This window comes from Carassius auratus, unplaced genomic scaffold, assembly GCF_003368295.1.
Source record: "Carassius auratus strain Wakin unplaced genomic scaffold, ASM336829v1 scaf_tig00216614, whole genome shotgun sequence".
Lineage (NCBI taxonomy): Eukaryota > Metazoa > Chordata > Actinopteri > Cypriniformes > Cyprinidae > Carassius > Carassius auratus.
In genome coordinates this window covers 124241-144682 of record NW_020528662.1, presented here as the reverse complement: position 1 = coordinate 144682, position 20442 = coordinate 124241, and the positions used below count along the sequence as shown (strand labels likewise).

The 20442-nt window shown below is 35.2% G+C and overlaps 1 protein-coding gene across 1 annotated transcript in view; it reads right to left on the bottom strand.

Annotated features, from left to right (window-relative positions):
• The window catches only part of LOC113098690 (astrotactin-1-like), a 123815-nt gene that overhangs the window by 45038 nt on the left and 58335 nt on the right, over positions 1–20442 (bottom strand). Inside the window, exons 6-10 of the mRNA XM_026263720.1 lie at positions 18639–18785; positions 13435–13602; positions 7492–7576; positions 5595–5669; positions 615–752 (exon numbers count right to left, since the gene is read on the bottom strand). Of these exons, the coding sequence (XP_026119505.1) occupies positions 615–752; positions 5595–5669; positions 7492–7576; positions 13435–13602; positions 18639–18785 (613 nt within the window). The remainder of the gene's footprint in view (positions 1–614; positions 753–5594; positions 5670–7491; positions 7577–13434; positions 13603–18638; positions 18786–20442) is intronic.

Here is a 20442-nt window from a genome sequence, read left to right as displayed (position 1 = left end):
AATGTTTATACAACATAAATATACAGTATGTATAAAATGTATATATGTGGTAGCAACAGAATTAACTCTTCAGCCCTATTTTGACCTGAAGCAAATGCAGGTGTTGTTATGATGTTATGCTTGTTCAATTAGGAATGGAAGCTAACAGATCCACAGCATGCCCTTCTTAAGATTTATTTAAAGATCTGGGAAAATTATAAACTTCTATAAAATGCAGTTTAAAACTTTCACCCTGGACATTCAAAATATTTACATAAATAAATAAATAAATAAATAAATAAATAAATGTAAAAAAATATATATATATATATATATATATATATATATATTGCAAGTTAAAATAGTGGATGGCAACAGTTGGGTACATACAGGTAACATTTTTTTAAACCAGAACTTTGTGAGGGATCCATTATCATACATTAATCTGACAACTGGAAGGCTGCTAAAGGATTGGTCCAAACGGTTTTAAAATAAGTCCTAGTTTTTTTGTTTTGTTTTTTTTTTGTTTTGCCTTTTCAGGCAGACTATCCACTAATGCATCTCAGTATGTCATGGTGTTCAGCTATTCTTCTTTGAAACATGCTTGAAACAAGATTGAAAATGTCATCTCCTACCTGACATCCACTGCGTCCTCCATGACAGTCATATCTGTCTTGCACTTAGCAGAGGGGTTGATGGCCAGCTCAGCTGGAGGAATGACAAAGCTTTTGCTAAGTGGCAGCCACATGCCTTCTCCAAGAGTGTATGTGAATCTGCAACACAAAAAGGTAAACTGAATATTTGAGGAACAAAATAAAAATAAATGTTCCATCATTCAGCCTGTTTCAGTCTGCTACACTGTGAGACAAGAAAATTGGCATTTGGTTGACAGTACTTGTACAATTAAAAATTTTTTTTTTTAAATGTCCATGAGTGAAACTGAAATGCTGGGAAGGAATATAACAACAGTGATGTCTTGGGTAACAATGAATGACACATTTTCACATTTAAAAAGAGACATGTTAGTGTTCATAATCGCTGAGTGATTTCTGACCAGAAAAGCAATTCCATATATCCTCGTGAGAGACTCCCACATGTATGTAAATACTTTTATGCATTTGGTTTATTGTATCCGCCTCTGCACAGTTAAGCAAGGATTTAACAAATAATGTATTTTCTAACTGATCCATCTGAAGGTTCAAACTGATTTAAAAAAAAAAAAAAAGCTTTTTCACTTCTGCTCTTCTCTTCTGCAAAATCAAATATAACTGCATTTTCTGTTTGACCCTCACTCTGGAACAGTAGCACATTTTATAACTGGAGTCATACTGGAATGCTTATCTGACCTTGAAAACTCCCCCCACCCCCTGGTTTTAGACGTCCAGGCAGATAAGATCAACTTGTGGGTGGATGTCCATAGAGGACTACAAAAACAAAGCAAATGAGCATTGTAAAATAATGCCTAGAACAGAAGGTCCAAAGAGTTTGTAGGAATAATCGAAAACTGGCAGATCTACAAGCTAGCTCTGTTTAACTGCACTTAATTTCAGTTAGTTTCATAACACATCAATAAATGCAGTCCTGTCCAGTACTGACTTGTATAAAAATGGACGTTTGGACAAAGGAACCATAGAACAGACAACACTTTAAATACTAAACTAAAGGAGGGTAATAGACAAGACACACCTGAATCAAATGATAACAATCAAACAAGGGAGAAACTGGGACCCTGTTTACACACGCACATGGTTATTTTTAAAAACTAAGACATTTCCCTTCATTTGCGCCCTTCGTTTACACGCAAATGGAGAATGTGCCTCTGAAACCAATTCTGAACCAATTCTGATTGACTTACGTGGGCTTGAGCTTCTCGTTACACCGCCACCAACAGGTTTGGCTTGCTCTTGATGGCATATATACATGGGTATGTCTAAATTAACACTTTTCGGAAAACTGACATGTGCGCACAATGTTATTTTTGAAACCAGAGAGGTTGAAATGTCCGTTTATGAAAATAGCCGCCCACGTGTAAACATAGCCTGGGTGACATGAAAGACATTGGGAGCAAAACACACAGACAGACAATCTATAGTCCTGACAAAATGAGTATGAGCAAAACATTTTTTGTTTTGTTTTGTGCTTGTTTTTTATGTGAAAAATAGCCAGGATGCACTTGATGCAGTCACTCACTGATCCATTCATTCATTTACTTTTTTTCCCAGTAACTCAACTATCATTTTATTCCTACATCCATGCATTTCAAAAAGGCAGCATGCATATGAGCTAAACAATCACCTCAGTAATTCTATTTGCATAAGATGCATTATGCAAACAAAAGACCATCTGATTACATTATTGGAAGCATTTTTATTTTTCCAGCATGTGAAGATGTGATTTAAACCTACACTGTTAAAATAAAATGCCATTTTATCATTAGTCTCACACAGCCAACAAAATCAGTGAATCGTGTTGAATCTACATTAAAACGCTTGCTAGACTGTCAATATTCATCCAAATGTTGTCCAAACTAGGATAACTGAGGCAAACTGTTTTATAATTAACAATGTTGCTTTTTGGTAAGGGTTTATGAGGACCCTGTATGAATTATGGCATGAATAAATTATGCAGTTAATGTTATAGGAATATTGTTTTACTGTTTCCTGACATTATTACTGCTGTTGTTGTTATGCACACTTTCATTCAAAAGTTTAGGATCAATAAGATTTTGTATGCTTTTAAAATAAGTAATTTATGCTCACCAAGGCTGCATTTATTAAAAAATAAAAATAAATAACCCTCAGCTATAACCTTCAGATTACCCTTCTCTTGTGTACTATAAATGGAACTCTCCATCTGCTGCTGTTTAATACAGTGCAATGAATTTATTTTCTTGATTACAGTTAAGTCTATTAAACTTGCATCTTTTCCTGTGTGTTTGAATAAATAAACCACTACCAACGTCCTAATTTATTTATTTTCTTAAAGTAGTTTCAAATGCAGGTTCTTCAATTAGAGTTGTGCTCTCACTGTGCTCTCAATGTTATCAATATTAAAATATGTAGAGAAATTATACTATGTTCATCTCTAAATTAGAACATCTAGAATAAAAAATATATTATGCATATTAAAATAAATGTGTTATTTTTCAGGAAAGATGGCATATTTTCATAAAAAGAGGAACTTCTCTTCAAATTAATTCCTATTAACACACGTTACATGAGATGTATTAAATACCCCATGTACTAGTGGATAGCATTTAACATTAACATTTAGTCATTTAGCAGACGCTTTTATCCAAAGCAACTTCCAATGAGTATTATTAGTATTAATATTAGTATTCGAAGAACAAAACAAAACACGCACACACTAACAAGCGCAAAACACTCACAGGATAGACAAGCAACTTTGAACAATTGCATTAATGACAACATTATTAATGATTAAAGATAACAAGAGCATTGTGACTTCTAAGAAAAATGCAATAGCAAATATGGGTTTAATGCATAAATTTTGCACTACTGGAAAATTCAAATGCAATTGCATCTGATTTCTGACCACAATATGCTGTAATACACAGTAAGCTTGTTTTTCAGTTGCGCTCATCAGTCTGGATTTCTCTACATGAATCTCATTACACCTAGGTAGTGTGTGCCTCATCAGCTGTAACCACAAGCTCATTTATGTCAATATATCATCCATCATCAGCTACCGTTTACATTAAATCCAATTAAACCTGGATCATTTCATGTGCACAGCGTTTTTTTTTTTTTTTTTTTTTTTCTTTCTTGTAAAATATGCTGTTAAAGGTAAACTGATCTATTAAAGTAATAGATTACTGTCAAATTTTGGAGGCAGAAATTTCAGTACAATCAATACTCACATGTTTCATAATTTCCTTGAAAGCTCAAAAAATATATCTGAACACCACAAATTTGCTGAAACCTAACCCAAGCGTTTTTTAATATGCAGATTCAAGAAAAAGGGGGAGTGACATGAAGTATTGCATATCTGAATATTGTTGCCTGATAGTGTGAAACGGCTTCAGTTGAGTTTTGCAGAAAATGTTTGTAAATGGATTATCTAACAAAATGCTGAGGCAGGGATAAAACTCCCTCCTCACATGTGGAAGTTCAAAGGAAAAAAAACATCTATCAAAAAAGTAAGGGTACCTTTTAAAATATCTCAGCACACTGACTCAATAACAAACAAAGATGGAACCTCAGAACAGGATGGAAAGAAATAACTATGAAAAGCAGTTCTCAACATATTGATGTGGGTACCATAGTTTGCACTGGATGTTTACAGACACAGTAACGCATGATTAAAATCTAAAAGGTTCTTAATTTCTATTTTTGAATTGTCTGCAGACTGGAAAGCAAATCAGATTAGAGAGTGTAAAAAAAAAATTCTCCAAATTAAAAAACACAGACGGTTAACATCTCTCCAACATCTCTCCGTCTCTCACTATTGAACTTTATAGTTCCACTTTTAAAAATCAGTCGCATTATTTCTGATATTGAAAGCTATATATATATATATATATATATATATATATATATATATATATATATATATATATATATATATATATATATATATATATATGAATAAGCGAAGCATTCAAAATAGATTATGGACTTTCCTATTCATCCATGGCACAGATCAATGATGTATGAAAAAAAGATCTGTGAAATTGAAAAAAAAAAAATCTTTCATTCAAGTCATCTCAAACATTCATGTCTGTGCAGGTTTGTTTGGAAATAAAACATTTAATTGTTCCAATGAAATGTATTTGTTTGGGGGCCCAAAGCCAAGGGATATGAGATTTTACACCTTTTGAGGTTATAACACAGATTCCAATTACAAGATGCCCTCCCGTGTTGTTTTCAAATGAGAAAGAAACTGGTTCTTAAGATTTGTCATATAAATAGCTTATGATTTTTGCAGATGAATTAGATTTGAACAATCAAAGGGCTTCAAAATGTCATGGATGAGATCTATGAATAATTCAGAACATGAAGATTATGCATGGCAACTGAAGGTAACCATATGTTGCTACAATTGGATTAGCACTGCTAAATATTCCAAAACATACACCTCACAGATTGAAACATAAAGCAGTGCACTGATTAGTCTTGAGTCTCCAGTTACACTCAGAGGTAAACATCATCTAAATCCCCGCCTTTGTACATGGATGATTTTTTTTTTTTTATTCACGAAGAATCACATTCAGTGGGCATGTATTAAAAGTAATTACAGCATTTTTCTATTTTCATGGTTTTTCTGAACTGTGAATAGAGCTCTTTGAAGTTGAATAAAGACATGTGAGCTTAGCCAAAATGACAAAATAAGTGTACTCTATTTCACAAGCTACTCTGTCTCAACAGAAACCTATTACATTCTTGTCAGCACCTTTTTTTATTTTTTTTTTCAAAGCATATTTTCTGTAGTCATATAAAAAAGAATGTTCTATTTATTTAGTAACTGGTCCCATTTTATGTATATATTTTTCATCGCACTACTTCTAATATTCCTAATATTTTCAATATGTTTACTCCCCATTTTAAACCTGGTCATAAGCTTTATTGTACAAATAAAGTGATAATTTTTCTTACCTAAAAATGCGATCAGATGGCTGCTCTCCCATCACCAAGTCAAAACCACGTTGGAAAATTGTGTAGGGCCATGGGCTGCAAAACAGAAAGGGCAGAAAATCAAAAAAAAAAAAATATATATATATAATAATAATGAACACCTTACAAACTGTACGTCACACTATAGACTCTTCATTCATTGTTAAACAGCTCCAGTCTTCACTAAAGCCATGTGACCTTTGAGATGACTTTATGATGAAAACATAACCATCTTATAAAAGGGAGTTCCTTTGTGAACTCGCATCAGACCAATTATGTCCCCAATATGAATATCACAGAAACTCCTCCAGCAGATGTTGTTTGTAAAAACTGTGACCCGACAGTAGCATCTCCGTTAGTCAGTGTCATACAGACGTGAGCGTGACTTCAAGTGTGTGTTTATCCAAAGCTCTATGTGAACTGATGGAGATTCAGGGAGGCAGCTGTGGGGACAGAGTCTGTCACTGCAGTATAAGAGAAAATACAAGAAGCTGATGCCTCTCTAAATAAGTACTAACAGCAAAAGAGCAGTCACAGCCTGGTTAGACCACTTCACACCACAGATCACCTACTGCTGTTTATCCATCAACATCTGTCCTGCAGAATTCACAATCCACCAAAAGAGAACCCAAAGCAGGAGCATTCTGAGAATCTATTACACAGAAAGGTTAAAATATATATATTTTTTAAATTTCAGTTTCTACTACAACATCTACATTTTGTGTCAGTATCACACAGCAAATCATGGGGTCAGTTATATAGCCACTATGTAAGACAACCTTAAATAAATGCTACTTCTGCAATTTATTCAACATGATGTTTGATAGTATAATTCACTTTGACAAGGTAAAGCATAAGTTATTATTTTGGGGGTGAAATATTCCCTTAATATACTGTGAAAAATAGGGAATAAGTAGCTATATATGAACATTTGCAGGAAAGTGTTTAGGAAAGATCTTGGCACCTTGAAACTTTAAAAAGCAATGGACTTTCTTTCTCCACCACTAAGTGTTAGAGTCAATAAAAAACTGTTCACACCTTCACAGTAAGCACATTCAGCACTATTCCACTCCCTTAAGGCAATCTTCCTGATTGTTATAATTTGATTTCTAATTATCGGATCCATCTCGCCAACTATCATCACTTCTATCTCTCTCCTAAATTAAAATGCCAAGGATTTCCTCACCTCCAATTCTTAATCAAACCAGAGCGACAGCCTCAAACCCAGATGAGCATGTGAAAATCTCCTCAGGGAGGGTCTAATTAACTTCAAACATCTTAAATACAAGTTTAGGGACTCCTAACATTTAAGTGTTTTGACTATATCTAGACACCCTTTTATTTTGTGCCATTCTCTAGTAGTATTTGTGCTTCAACTATCGGTTGACTTAAGAAGCAGCAGCTTAGTTAAGTGCACTGACAATTTTACCTCAGATTAAAGATACCATCTGTTCAGATGCAGTTAAAAATATATTAAATCTTCCGCTAAAATATGAAGGTAACAACACAAGTTTTGAAACTAAAAGAATTTCAGCAGAATTTCAAAATAGTTATTTCTCTTTGATCATTTTAGCAGCAGCACTTGGATACGAGGCATGCAAGACACATACTTTCTTAAGCATGTAACGCAATATACTGAAATGTAAATCACTGTCACGCAAATCTAAAATGACCCAGAGCTTCACTGTGCTAATCTCTTTTCCAATTCCAGAGCAAAAGCATCATGCAAAAAAGCTAATTAATTCAAACAAGCCAATTTTATTTCCCTACAGTGCATAACACCTGGCTGGCTATCGGCACTGGATACATTTTTACTACAGATAAGAAGCATGGCCAACTTCAAGGTGACAGATCCATGTTTGTATGGTATGGTACTCACCCCTGATTTGGGCCCCATTCATTGCGAATACATAGATGCTTATGAACAGGGTCCTTCATGTAGCCATCGAAACAGAGACATTCTCCTGCAAGCAGACAAAGTACATCATCACTGATAATGAGAGAAAAGCATTATTAGTATCATACAGCTGTGCTGAGCAGTGATTGACATGTGTCCCTGCAGGAAATCAGTTAGGATGGTACCAGCTTTCTGCCAAAACACTATTGTTACTATGTAAAATCATCATACATTACTTAAGGACTACCTTCAGATGCTGCAAATAACTTTTCAAAAAAAGAAAAGAAAAAAAGATGTGTCTAACTGTGCTGTTTTTAATTAGTTTTTCTTATACGTAAAAGTGCTAGATGGAGTCTCACTTTTTTCCAGCAACTTGCTGACTCCTTGTCAATTAAAGAACTGAAGAAAGACGTTTATTTAACTTTAAAAAATGTGCCTAGAGACACTTCGGATTTTTCTTCATTCTATTGTGATCAATCTAGTTTTAATCCAACATCTAGTTTTTAAATGTAGAGAAATACCTTTCATGAAGCTTTCAGAATAGTTCTTATTTTCATTTTTATGACAATTGTGGCTAATATTCTCTCTATAATAATTTAGTTTTATTTAAACAACAGTTACGGTAGCAGTCACTTTTCTTTTTTCCTCAAAAAAAAAAAAAAAAAAAAAAATGCAGTTACCATTGTCATTTTTGGTGAAGGGATTTTATTGAATCACATCCCTAGAAAGTAAATAATAAAATCTATTTTGCATTTTTATTCATTTTTGAGAACATTCACAACCCCAGATGTTTTATTAATAATTGATCATACTACATTATACTGTGTCCAGACAGTTTTGATTGTTTTAGGCTATTTCAAGGTCATTTAAATGCAGGAACTAATGTTTCCTGAACTACTGACTTGTTTACTTTTAGTCCATTTTCACCAGTTTAACCCATTCAGACTAATGTGTGAAGCAGCTGTGAACATGACATACTGATTTTACCCAACTATGGAGTTGCATGACTTCTCCTGTACTTTGCAATTACCTCCTTACATTGTCACCATACCCCGATCTGTAGTCTAATCATCTCTCTGTGTAACAGATATTCATTCACCCCCTTCAGGGTCAAGTGAAAATGACCTCATTGTCATGTTAATGTTAATGTGGTGATTCTCCAGATGTGCAGTGCTATAAATGGGTGCTGTTGTGTGTGTGTGTTGAAGCATATATGCAGGCACAGCAGATTCCCTGTGTCAGCCCTCTTCAGTACTTATCCTTGTCTTATACTTTATCATTTATAGCCTACTATTGATTAAGCATTGTGCATTTCTTGGGGGGTATTCTCTTGGGTATAGTTGCAAATGTTGCTAATTAGGAACCCAATAAAAAGTGAAAACACTAAATAAATAAATAAAATCAAATAAAATCAATTTAAGCCATTAAAATTTTATGTGGACTTACTCCAATGTTCAAACATTTATTTCCTGGGGTGTGACATGGCAGAAAGAGATTTGCAGTATTAATAAGCATAAAATAAGTCAAAGCTCGTCAAACAATAACATGCCAAAATCACTTAATACCTTGAAATTGTACGAAGGTGCAAAATAAGTTTCTTGCAGTGTTACGTGCTGTACTCCATCTGAACTGTACAAATCTTTCTAATTGTATTACAGTTAATTAATGTGCATGCTGATTCCAAAACCTCAAATGATGATATATATATATATATATATATATATATATATATATATATATATATATATATATATATATATATTACCAGAATTAATAATTTCAACACATTTTTACCAGTCAATTTAACATCAACCTATCATGAGATAAAGGTGAACAAGGTGCAGTAGGGATGTGCGGGTCGTCTCATAACCCGCGGGTCGGGTCGCGGCAGGTTACGAAATTGGCACTTAATTTGCGGGGTGGCGGATTACTAAAAACTAAATTTTTCAAAATCCATTTATGTTGCGTGGAATTTAATGGTGGAAATGTTTATTCTTTCACAAGATTCTTTGATTTTCAGTTCGTTCACCAAAATGATTCGTTCACTGATTTGTTCAGTGAGCATTTCTTCATATCACACAAATACACCACAGCAGGTGGCACAAAAAAAAAGTGTCTTGTGTTATGTCTTAAGTCAACCAACGTATTTACTTGTGACAAAAAACTGATTTGGCTTTATTAAAGTGTGTATGATTTACATTTCAGCATGTAACAACCAAAACTAATTATTTCAACAACTTTGTCCAATTTATCGAATACTAACTGACCTATTATGTGAAAAGGCAAACAAGGTATAATATGTTGGATTTTAGTGCTGACTTCTCCAGTTTATATATTTGTGTGTGTGTGTGCTCTTGTTTTTGTGACATATCAGGACACAACTCTGTATAATGAAATGGGAATGACACATGTATTACAAGGAGAGGGTGACTTATGAGGACATAACCCATGTCCCCATTTTTCAAAACGCTTATAAATCATAGAGAATGCGTTTTTTTTTTTTTTTTTGAGAAAGTAAAAAATGCACAAAGTTTCCTGTGAGGGTTAGGGTTGGTGTAGGGATATAGAATATATAGTTTGTACAGTATAAAAACCATTACATCTATGGGATGTCCCCACTTTTCACAAAAACAAACATTGTGTGTGTGTGTGTGTGTAAAAAAAATCACTACTATTGGATTTAGACAGAGAAAGTGACTATGTAGAATTACTTATTAATGAAGTTTTTAAGTCCCAAATAATTCATCTGTTTCCGTGACCACTGAGAGTGTATGTAGGGTATCTATTATTCAGTCAAATTAATGAAATGAAAGTGCAAGGATCAGGTAGCCCGAGACACAACATTGCGTGTTCTTGTTTAATAAATGTCCACTAAAGTCTGATGGGAATGAGGGAAGTGAAAAGGGTCTCCCAGAGGCTTGTTATCAGTCCGATTCTCATCTCGGCTTTTACACATCCTCTGCGCCTCTGATACACAATCTTTTTTAAAGTGCACACAGCTCCAGTTATTGTCACTCCACATCCTAGCTTTCATCAGTATCTCCCTCTCCTGTTTTATTGAGACAGTCTTACAGTTTTCCGTGAATATCCTCCAACCACGTAGTCTATCCCCCCATCCCCCACACACCGACAGCACAATGCAATTATTGAACCGTGGCAGAACCAAGGTCTCATCCTTTTAGATTTCATTTGGAGGAAAGCAAGGCGAGTTCCCAACGGTCCAACTTTGATTCATTTAGTGTTGGAAGATTCACTTTTCAAAGGCCAGTAGAGCTTCTCTTTTGAATTATGGATGCAAACAGGAGGAACTTGTCGACAAATGATAACAATGTTGGACTGATTCCTGCTGCAGATTACTGGGAAAATAGCTATAATGTGAATTTATTGCTATTCATTTTGATGTTACTGTGTGTCTGTTGACTATGTTTTGCCTGACTGGAACAACTATAAAAATGGAAAAGATCAATATCAGCTAACAATTTTGCAGTCTTTTGTGGTAAAATGCAGATTCATGATGCATACAGAAAACAATTCCGCCCACTGCCTGAGATTATTCATCAATATTCTAATAAATTTCATAGGTATAGTGTGTACTGACATTTAAAAAATAATAAGATTAAACCGAACAAAAAGCAATTGGAAAATGGTGTTAATTAAGCTAAGGACCTCCAAATATGACGACAAGGCCTTCCTATACTGCAAAGGCTGCTATCTGTTTTATATTATCATTGAACTACAACTATAATTAAAGATATAATTAAAATGTCTGGAAAATACTTACTTTGCATTTATTTGATGCATGTATTGATTTTTCTACCTAATAGGTTAATACTGTATGTACTGCATAAATATGGTGATAAAAGGAAAACTGCCCACATACTGTATTAGAGTAAGTCCATGACATTAGCTTTATATAGTGAAATGTAACAGCTAAATACATTTGAAATTATTCGAAAGTGAAGACAAAGTGAAACCTGACAACTTTGCATTCAAACTGCTAAAATCTTAGATGGTATAAGTTCATCTGGAGTGTTAACATACAACTGAACTAGGGCTGTAGCTATTGAATATTTTAATCGAGTATTCTACCAAAAATTCCATCGATAAATCGAGTAATCGGATAAAATGTGTTTTTGCTTAATTAAAGTGCAATATTAATTATGAAAGAGAAAATAAGACTCCTGGGTCTCTTAAAATGAACAACTAAGTTTCCCTTTTTAGAATTTGTTTTATTTTATTTTATAAATGCATAGAATGCAATGCATACATCAAAAATAAACATTTAATTATTTTATACCTAAAAAAAAAAAATGTTTGATTTATATATATATATATATATATATATATATATATATATATTTTTTTTTTTTTTTTGAAGTAGGCTATGCACATTCTGCTGAACAATAGTCTTAAACCGGACTTAATTTTGATGGGTTGACCGACTTACCTTTGCATTTCTGTGTATGTGATATGATGCTAGTTTTACTCAAATAAAACGGTCAAATGCTCATGAAGTGACTCTCAGAACAGTTCTGGAGATGTTGTTCATGTGTTCACGTCCTTATTTAGTGAGACAGCAGACGCTGAAATCACCGCGAGCATCACGCGCACTTCAGTGTGTTTGATAAAGGAAGACGCGCTTCTGCTCCATTCATTAACAGTGACACGCAGAACATGCAGGATTCATATTTAAATAGACTGTAAATTCCGTTTTTATGACTGGATTATATATATTTATATTTTTGATATATCTTGTAATGGACACATGCCACGACGTTCTCTTTACATTTGCCTGCGTCCTCAAATCAAAACACTGCTGACTCCGTGCATTATGTGATTTTGGACACAGCGCTTGTGTCTCCTGCCGCTTTGTAGGTGACGTAAACGCTTTGTGTCACATTAAAAAAATCATTGCGAAAGAACCTGACGTGAGATTTAAAATAAATTAAAAGAGGCTTCGAGGCAGAGAAATTTGCCTCGATCATTTTTTGTAATCGAGTTAACTCGAGGAATCGTTTCAGCCCTAAACTCAACATTTTTGAATAAATGTCATCTAGAATATTAATGCATTCCTGGCTCAGAATATCCTGAAGTTAAGGCATTCCATTTAATCTGTGCTTTGCCTAATTTACGTCCCAACAAAGGAAGAAAAAAAATTCTAATCCAGGTCACTCAAGCTGTATAAGCCCAAGTTTTACATTACAAAGATTCATTGCCAAGAATTATTGTCCTCACAGCTCTTGCTCAATTAAGCTTTCATTACTTAATACTGTTCACTCAAGAGAGACACCTTCAGAGAAATCTGCAAATGAACAGACAGATGAATCAGAGCTAAGCCTCTCTCTCTTGTCCCTTCTGCTCTTTAAAGGAAGCTGTATTACAACTGCAGTTTGGTGAACACATTGATTTTACACAGTGAAGGGGATGGGCATTCATTCACTAGGGCGAAAGGGTGGGGAAAAAATATTTTATGATTAATAGGCAAAGACACAGACTAATGAATTCAAGGCAAAAATAAATAAATAAATAAATAAATCTCCAATGTGCAGATTGACAGTTCACTCAAAAATGAAACTCTCATGTCAAGTTAAACCAGTATGACTTACTTTCTTAAATGGATCATAAAATAAGAATGTGAAGAATGTTCAGTGGGGTCCAAAACAACATTATTGGACTGATTTTCATTATATGGACAACATTTTTTTCCAACACTAAGACATTTTACAAAATATCTTCTCTTGAATTTCACAAAAAGGGGAAAGTTTAGAAGACATGAAGGTGACTTTAGTGATGATTTTGAAATGACTTTTCAGATTCTCAGATGAACTATCCTAAGTATGTCCCTCAGAGTGTGTGTTGCTCCTGGTGTCAGACTTTCTACATGAGCTGTGTGAAGTACATAATCATGTCAGGGTGGTGTTGTACCTGTATCTGGGTCACATTGGTGCTCACAGGGGTCCAAGAGACGGCGACCACATAGATCATTGACCCAGGGGCCACTGGCATTCTGCTGGTAGTACAGCAGCACTTGGGCTGGGTTCAGCCAATCAGATGCGTCCAACTGGCTGCCCTGAAGCAGAACGAATCTAGAGCCTAAAAAGAGAAGAATCAGAGACGACATCTGTTAAAAGTTCAATTAAATAAATTTGTGGACTCTATTAATGAACTCTGAAATGACCACAGTAACATAAACAGCCATTTTTTTTGTTGGAACCATAAACTGGAAGCTACAAATAGACTCCTTATGTAACTGTGGTACAAAAATGTTGAGATTCATTCACTGATTGGCTAAAGTGACTGTTTCAACAAGTTTTTATCTTTTTGTGTGTTATATGTGAGTCACTGATTCATTTATTCAACAGATTCTTAAATGGAAACCTCTCTAATTGTTTGTTATATGATTTGTGTGTCAAATCAACAGTACCACCACTCCCTATACACAGAGTACACAGTCTGCGTAGGGCACCAACTTCCAGAGGGATGTGTGCTGATGCGTCCCATCCACGCTTGTGACCGCTCACACCTCATGCTTGCGGCTGAATGTTCATAATTAATGGATGGAAATCTATGCCGGGTACAGGACATAAGCAATCCGGCACATAGAAAAGAAAACTAAACAAAGTAAAAAAAACGTTCAAGAGTCTCACATTTAGGGACCGTCTCTAAAGTTACATGCGATATTGGCATACACTTGTCTAATGTCAGTAGCATTTGAGGAGAATGACTTACAGTCATAAAAACAGCTGTAATTGTTCATGTAGTTGTCGGCTATAATGCACAATTGAATTGAATGTTTGATATTTATTACAATAAACTGTAAATCATATGTTATTATGATACTTTTTCACATGGGCTCAAACGCAAATTTGAAGCTCAATAGTATTTGAGGAGAAAGACTTGCAGTCATAAAACAATTGTAATGTGTTAATTTAGGTGTCAGCTACAATGCACATCTTATACTGTACATATAAGGTGAATACTTTATATACAATACTGTATATTTTTGATATATATATTAAAATAAATTATAAATCATTTAGGTAAAAACAAGGCCCGTTTATCACTTTCAGGCACATTCCTGTGGAAGTTGCTGGTGTTACACTTACAGGACAATCAAATCCTTGTTTAGGATACTGACCAAACATTTAATTCAAATATTCACTTAATCTTTCATTTTTGGCTACCTTTTTGCTATAGATGACACAGCCTTTATAAATTATTCAACAAAAAAACATGCATATCACAACCCTTACAAAAAGAAACCATGGTTTTATCATAGTAAAACTGCTTAATTTCCTTTTGCGTGATTTCTGAATGCTTGAGACTATAAAATAAAAATGTCAAGAGCTACAATTGTAATTTGTAAATAATACAATTTATTCATGTACTTATTTATTTGATTAAAGTTCTATTTTCACCCCTATAGTAGGTGTTTTTTTCATCATCATATTTGAGGAAGGGGGGCACAGCCATACAATCCTGCTTAGGGCACCAATTTGGCCAGCAGTGGCCCTGTACCTAAGAGACTCAAGAAAGTTGTGTTTAAGCAACATGATTGTTTTTCCCTCATAACTGTTATGAATAAAACGGTTTTAGACTTTTTAAAGAAAAGCAAAATCCTTATAGCTGAAATTCTATGCATTATATACATTTTTCTATGTTTATTATTTCATGCACAGCTGTAAGATAGAAAAGTACAGATAAAACATCTGAACTGAAAGTGTGATGTTTTCTGAATTTTCCCTCTAAATATTTCCAAACCATGAAAGCCATATAGAACGGAATTTATTCTGCAAAGATCAAGTTTTATCAGATCTGCTTTGACATCAAGTTTTACCCTGTAATACTGTTAGACAGTTATAGACACATCTTTAATCTGATTTGTCCAATTCAAAGGCGAACTGTGAATCATTCAAGTCTTCTCTTTTCAGATTTCTTCCACTTAGACATCTATGGGAATGTTAATCTACCCTAAAGCACCAGACCCCATAGAAAAGTGTGCTGCATGAAAGACAAAATGACAGATGAGCAAAGCCAGTCACAATCCATCATATCGTCTAAACTATAGAACTGACAGCTAAAATGCCAAAGAGCTGAAAGAGAGAGAATGGAAGAGCAAGAGAAAATAGAGAGGGTAAGAGAGAGAGAGGCCTGTAGTCTTGGACTGCAGGTGCAACATTGAAATTCAATAAGCTCATCCAACACAAACACAACTTAGGTCCAACGCACAAACAGATGACCCTTGCGGAAAGCAGGAGTGCATTTTTAGGGATTAACTAACAAAAAGGAGTACTACTAACTTAAATAAACTTAAAAAAGTTTTTATAGCGTGACAACAGCTCTGTTGTTTTCAAAATAAAGTTGCTTTTTCCAGTCACTAACTACTTTTTTTTCCAACAAATAGCAGCTTGACAAAATGCTGCTGTACATCACAGTTCCCTTTCAAGGGAACTTCGAATGCCTCGTCGTGACCCGTGTCTGAAGCATACATTGAAAAACACCAACAACACGTTGGCTGGTGACAGCCCATGACGTCACTACTGGTGCGACTACAGTATAAAAGGTGCCATGAGAACATGTCATCCACTTCTTTGTCTTCACTGACTGTTCAATCAGGTCCACTTCCGTCAAGTATATTTATGACAATTATAATTGCATACAGTTAGTGTTGGCGGTATGGTTATGTTCTGGGCAACACTCCACACGCCTGTCCATGCAGCCATGCTTGGACAGGGTGGGGAGAGCAGCAAGACAAACCCCCCTGGGGTACAGAACAGAACCATTATAAGCATATATAATTACAATTCACAATTACATGAGTTGTAAACAAAATGTGATAGAGAATGCTTCCAATGAAGACACTGTAAAGAAAGAACAAGTTAGATTGGATTACAGGTTCAGTTGGTGGAGTTGGGGTTGGAGGAGGGAGTTAATTGCACGCAGCAATGCGATGGAAGAGACACTGAATAATGGGAATTTAAATAGACCGCAGGTGATAGGTGTCAAGACTGGATTGGTACACGTCAGGAACAGCTGACTGTCAGCTGATGCAAGCGTGACTAACATGACCTGACTGAACGAACGCGATGCTCAATTTTTGTCTGAAGCATACATTTTGAATGTGGTAAGAGTGATCTTTATTACATCATCATGGTGAGCACTAGTAAAACGTTTAGAAGATGTGTGCATCTGTGTCGTCATTATTTGACACCTGATAACACACGCAATCTCTGCATTTTTTGTTTCGGTGAAGAGCACGCAACGTCCTTGAGGGGGCAATTTGCATGCATTGTGACCGTTTTCCAATGAAAAAGCTCAGTTTTCATTTGTCTCTCTTTTCAATGAAAGAGGGGCAGCCATCTGCCTCCAACATTTCAGGACCCACCGCTGCTGAGCTATGTAAGACTAGTCCTTTGTCCGTAAGGGGTAATGTCATGGACAGCTGTCAAACTCCCAGGGGAACTCCTAGGGGAACTCCTATGGAAATGGTAGGGTTGGTACTTAGTGCTCATTATGGTTCTGGCCTGCACTCCCCTCAGCATGATGTATACTATTCCCTATAGTGAGCCCTAGAGGATGCAGTTCGAAGTTCCCTTGAAAGGGAATATCTCAGGTTATGTAACCATGGTTCCCTGAGTAGGGAACGAGACACCACGTCCTCTAGCTTCTTGCCATGCTTTGGACACAAGCTTCAGACAAAGAAGTGGATGACATGTTCTCCTGGTGCCTATACTATAGTCGCACCTGTAGTGACGTCATGGGCTGTTGCCGGCCAATGAGTTGTTGGTGTCTTTCAATGCATGCTTTAGACATGGATTACGACGAGACGTTTCCCCATAGCAACCCCTACAGGACGCAGTGTCTCGTTCCCTACTCAGGGAACCATGGTTACATACGTAACCTGAGACGTTTTCTCATCACACACACACAGCCAAGCAGGCTAAGGAATTTATCAATCAATAGTCTTTTCTCCCATTCAAAATCTTAGTTGAATTAGTCTGTTCGGATTCAGTGATTCACATACTGATTTTCAAAGATTCATTTTGATTCGAGTCTCTGTGCATTTACTTTTGAAGCAACATTTTTATTTAAACTCTAGTTTTAGTGAACATGTTTCATGTATTTTGTTAGATTGTTTATAGTTGTATTTTACCTAAAAAAAAAATATTAATTGTAGGGTTAAAGGTTGTTTGAATAAGTACAATTATTTTGTTTTATTCAAAAGATAGATACACTATCATTAAAATACATTCATTTTAAAAAGAGAGAACATTTTCATACAAAAAAAAAAAAAAAAAACACTGCTTACACTGCTTAAAGGAGTTCCCATATTATTTAACGTAAACTAACTTGACTTATAGCCCCATTAATAGAGGAAATGTTTATCATCAGTAACAATGTCTCCACAATGGTTTAAAATATATTTGATTATTTTAACAATTCTTATTTAATACATTAACTTACAACATAAAAAAAAAAAAACATTAAATATCAGATCAACTTAGTGCAGAATCGAATTTGTGTTGCTGATCGCAATCACTTCAAGGATCAGATAAATTTCCAAGTGCATAATGAAAAGATGAGTTTTTGTGTCATTCTAATGGTTTAGAGAGAAATAAAATCAAATGTGCCTTTTGCTCCAGTGCCTTGTTGCACCCTATAATCTAATATTTTTATATCTTCAATTATATTGCATCCTTTAATGTATTTTTTATAGTATCTTTCATAATAAAATAATCTCACATTAGCTAATATGCTAAAGCTAGCAGCAACACCAAATGAGGTCAAATTGTCTGAAAATCTTCTGTGTCAAAATTAAAAAAATAAACGTTAGTCTTTCATTTGAGACTCTTTAAAAATTAATTCTCTAGATGGTACATAGTGTACAGTGCAAGAACATGGTGTATAGCCCAGTACATGATTTGAAATTCAACTAGAGGCTATGCATTCGCTTCCGATTGTTCTTTGATGCTTTCAGCACACATCTGTTTGGCTTTTCACTAGAGACACAGCGAAAGTCGGCATGGCATTTGCTTTAATACAGTAGAAATTGTGAGGGATAGACGGGGGGGCCGAGGAATCCTGCTGCTCAGGGGCCAGACGGGAAGCAGAGCAGGTGGTGAGATTACCGTCTGCAATGAGGTGCTCTGGAACGTGGAGTATGACTCTGACGTTGATGCTACAGGAAAGGTGAGACGCGCAGACCAGGCCGATCAGACAACTCACCACGCTGATCAAAGTCAGGGTGGTCTTGTTGATAGGGCTCCGTGGGGAACCTAGGGAAAAAAGAAAGAGAAAGCAATAAAAGAGAGATGCTATAAGACTGGAAAGTTCACATTGTTTATGTGTACCTTGGAAAGGCACAAGGGAAGCAGTTAAAAAACAGCCCACATCAGGGTTGGTGGTCCATGAAAGGAGCACTGGATCAAACCAGCCAGCCAAACTCTGGGAGCAGCGGCAGCTTTGGCACAAATAGAGCAGCAGATAGATAATGCTTTACCTTTTGAAGCCTGTTGTTTTTATTCTAAATACTGCAAATGGCAAATCTGAAAAAGAGTTGTTTTTGACCATGTCTTTTGTAATACAGCCATACTGGTTTGGTGTAGTGCTGCCCTGTACATCTGTTACATGTAAAATGAAGGCACAAGACACTGTACTATATCAACATACAAGATGACATAAACACATCCATTCACAATGTATGAGGACACAACATTATGATCAGTCTGGTTATCTACAGTAGCTCATTAACACAAGTGACGTTTAAAACTCTGTTAATAACATCTCAGGATAAACATGGACAATAGCATGCAGCAACAGGAAACAGAAACAAAATACATATGAGAGGAAATTAGATGATACATACAGTATATGATGACAAAAGTCCAACAACGACAACAACATATTTAACTGATTATATACAGCATATGAAAACTGAGTTGCAAATGACATCCGTGTGATTGCTTAGCATTGCAGCACGTCAACTACAAAAGAACAATATTAAAGCTTAGATACTTAAAATATCATCTTCTTAGATAAGGATGTTATCTGAAACCATAAGGCTGACTTTTGAAGAAATGAAAGACACGTGATCAAAAGAAAATGGAAAGCATTGATTCAAACATTTGCATGCATCTGCCAGAAATACATATACAAATGCCTACGAAAGACTGTGGGCAGATCTTGAAATCTAAAAACTGCTTTATGTTTTTTATGTTATTGAGTATTCATCAGTCATGCACTGACTTATACTGTAGGTGAAACATACTGGACTTGGTCCTCTACTGAGGACCACATTTTCAAAGACTAATTAAAGCAAAACGATTTTAAAATTATTCATTTTAGATAACAATATAATCAGATTTTTTGTACCCTGGCCTGCATCCTTTCTGTAAGTATTACGAAAGCTCAAATTTTTCAACTATAAAGAGATAAATGACAGCATTTAGTATTTAGGTAGGGGTTAGAAGCGTAAGTATGTATATGTTTATATCAATATAGCACTTAAAATAAAAGTAATATTATACTTTTATTTTGAATCATTACTACTTATATTATTATAAAATAGAGATCTATAAATTATAAAAATATTTTTATAATAAGTGCAAACATGTCTATCAAAATCATCAAACTGTTCTCACCCAATCATAAGTTTCCTGCAGCAATCTAGGGAAAAAATGTGACAAGCCATGTCTATTATTAACTTAAGTCCAATTAAAGGTGTTGTTGCTACAGCTGACTAGTAGTGTTTTTGACAAGTACAGGGTTTAAGCGTTTGTTAATTAGAGGGAGAAAGTATTAAAGCAAAGTGATTGTCTGTTAGTTGCCTTTCAAGTGGCAGCTCCTCAAGAGTTTAGGGAGCTTTGCATTCAGTCTGGACTCTTCAGAACACAATGCAGCGCTCCTCAGGGGACAATATAAGAGTTTTAGGCA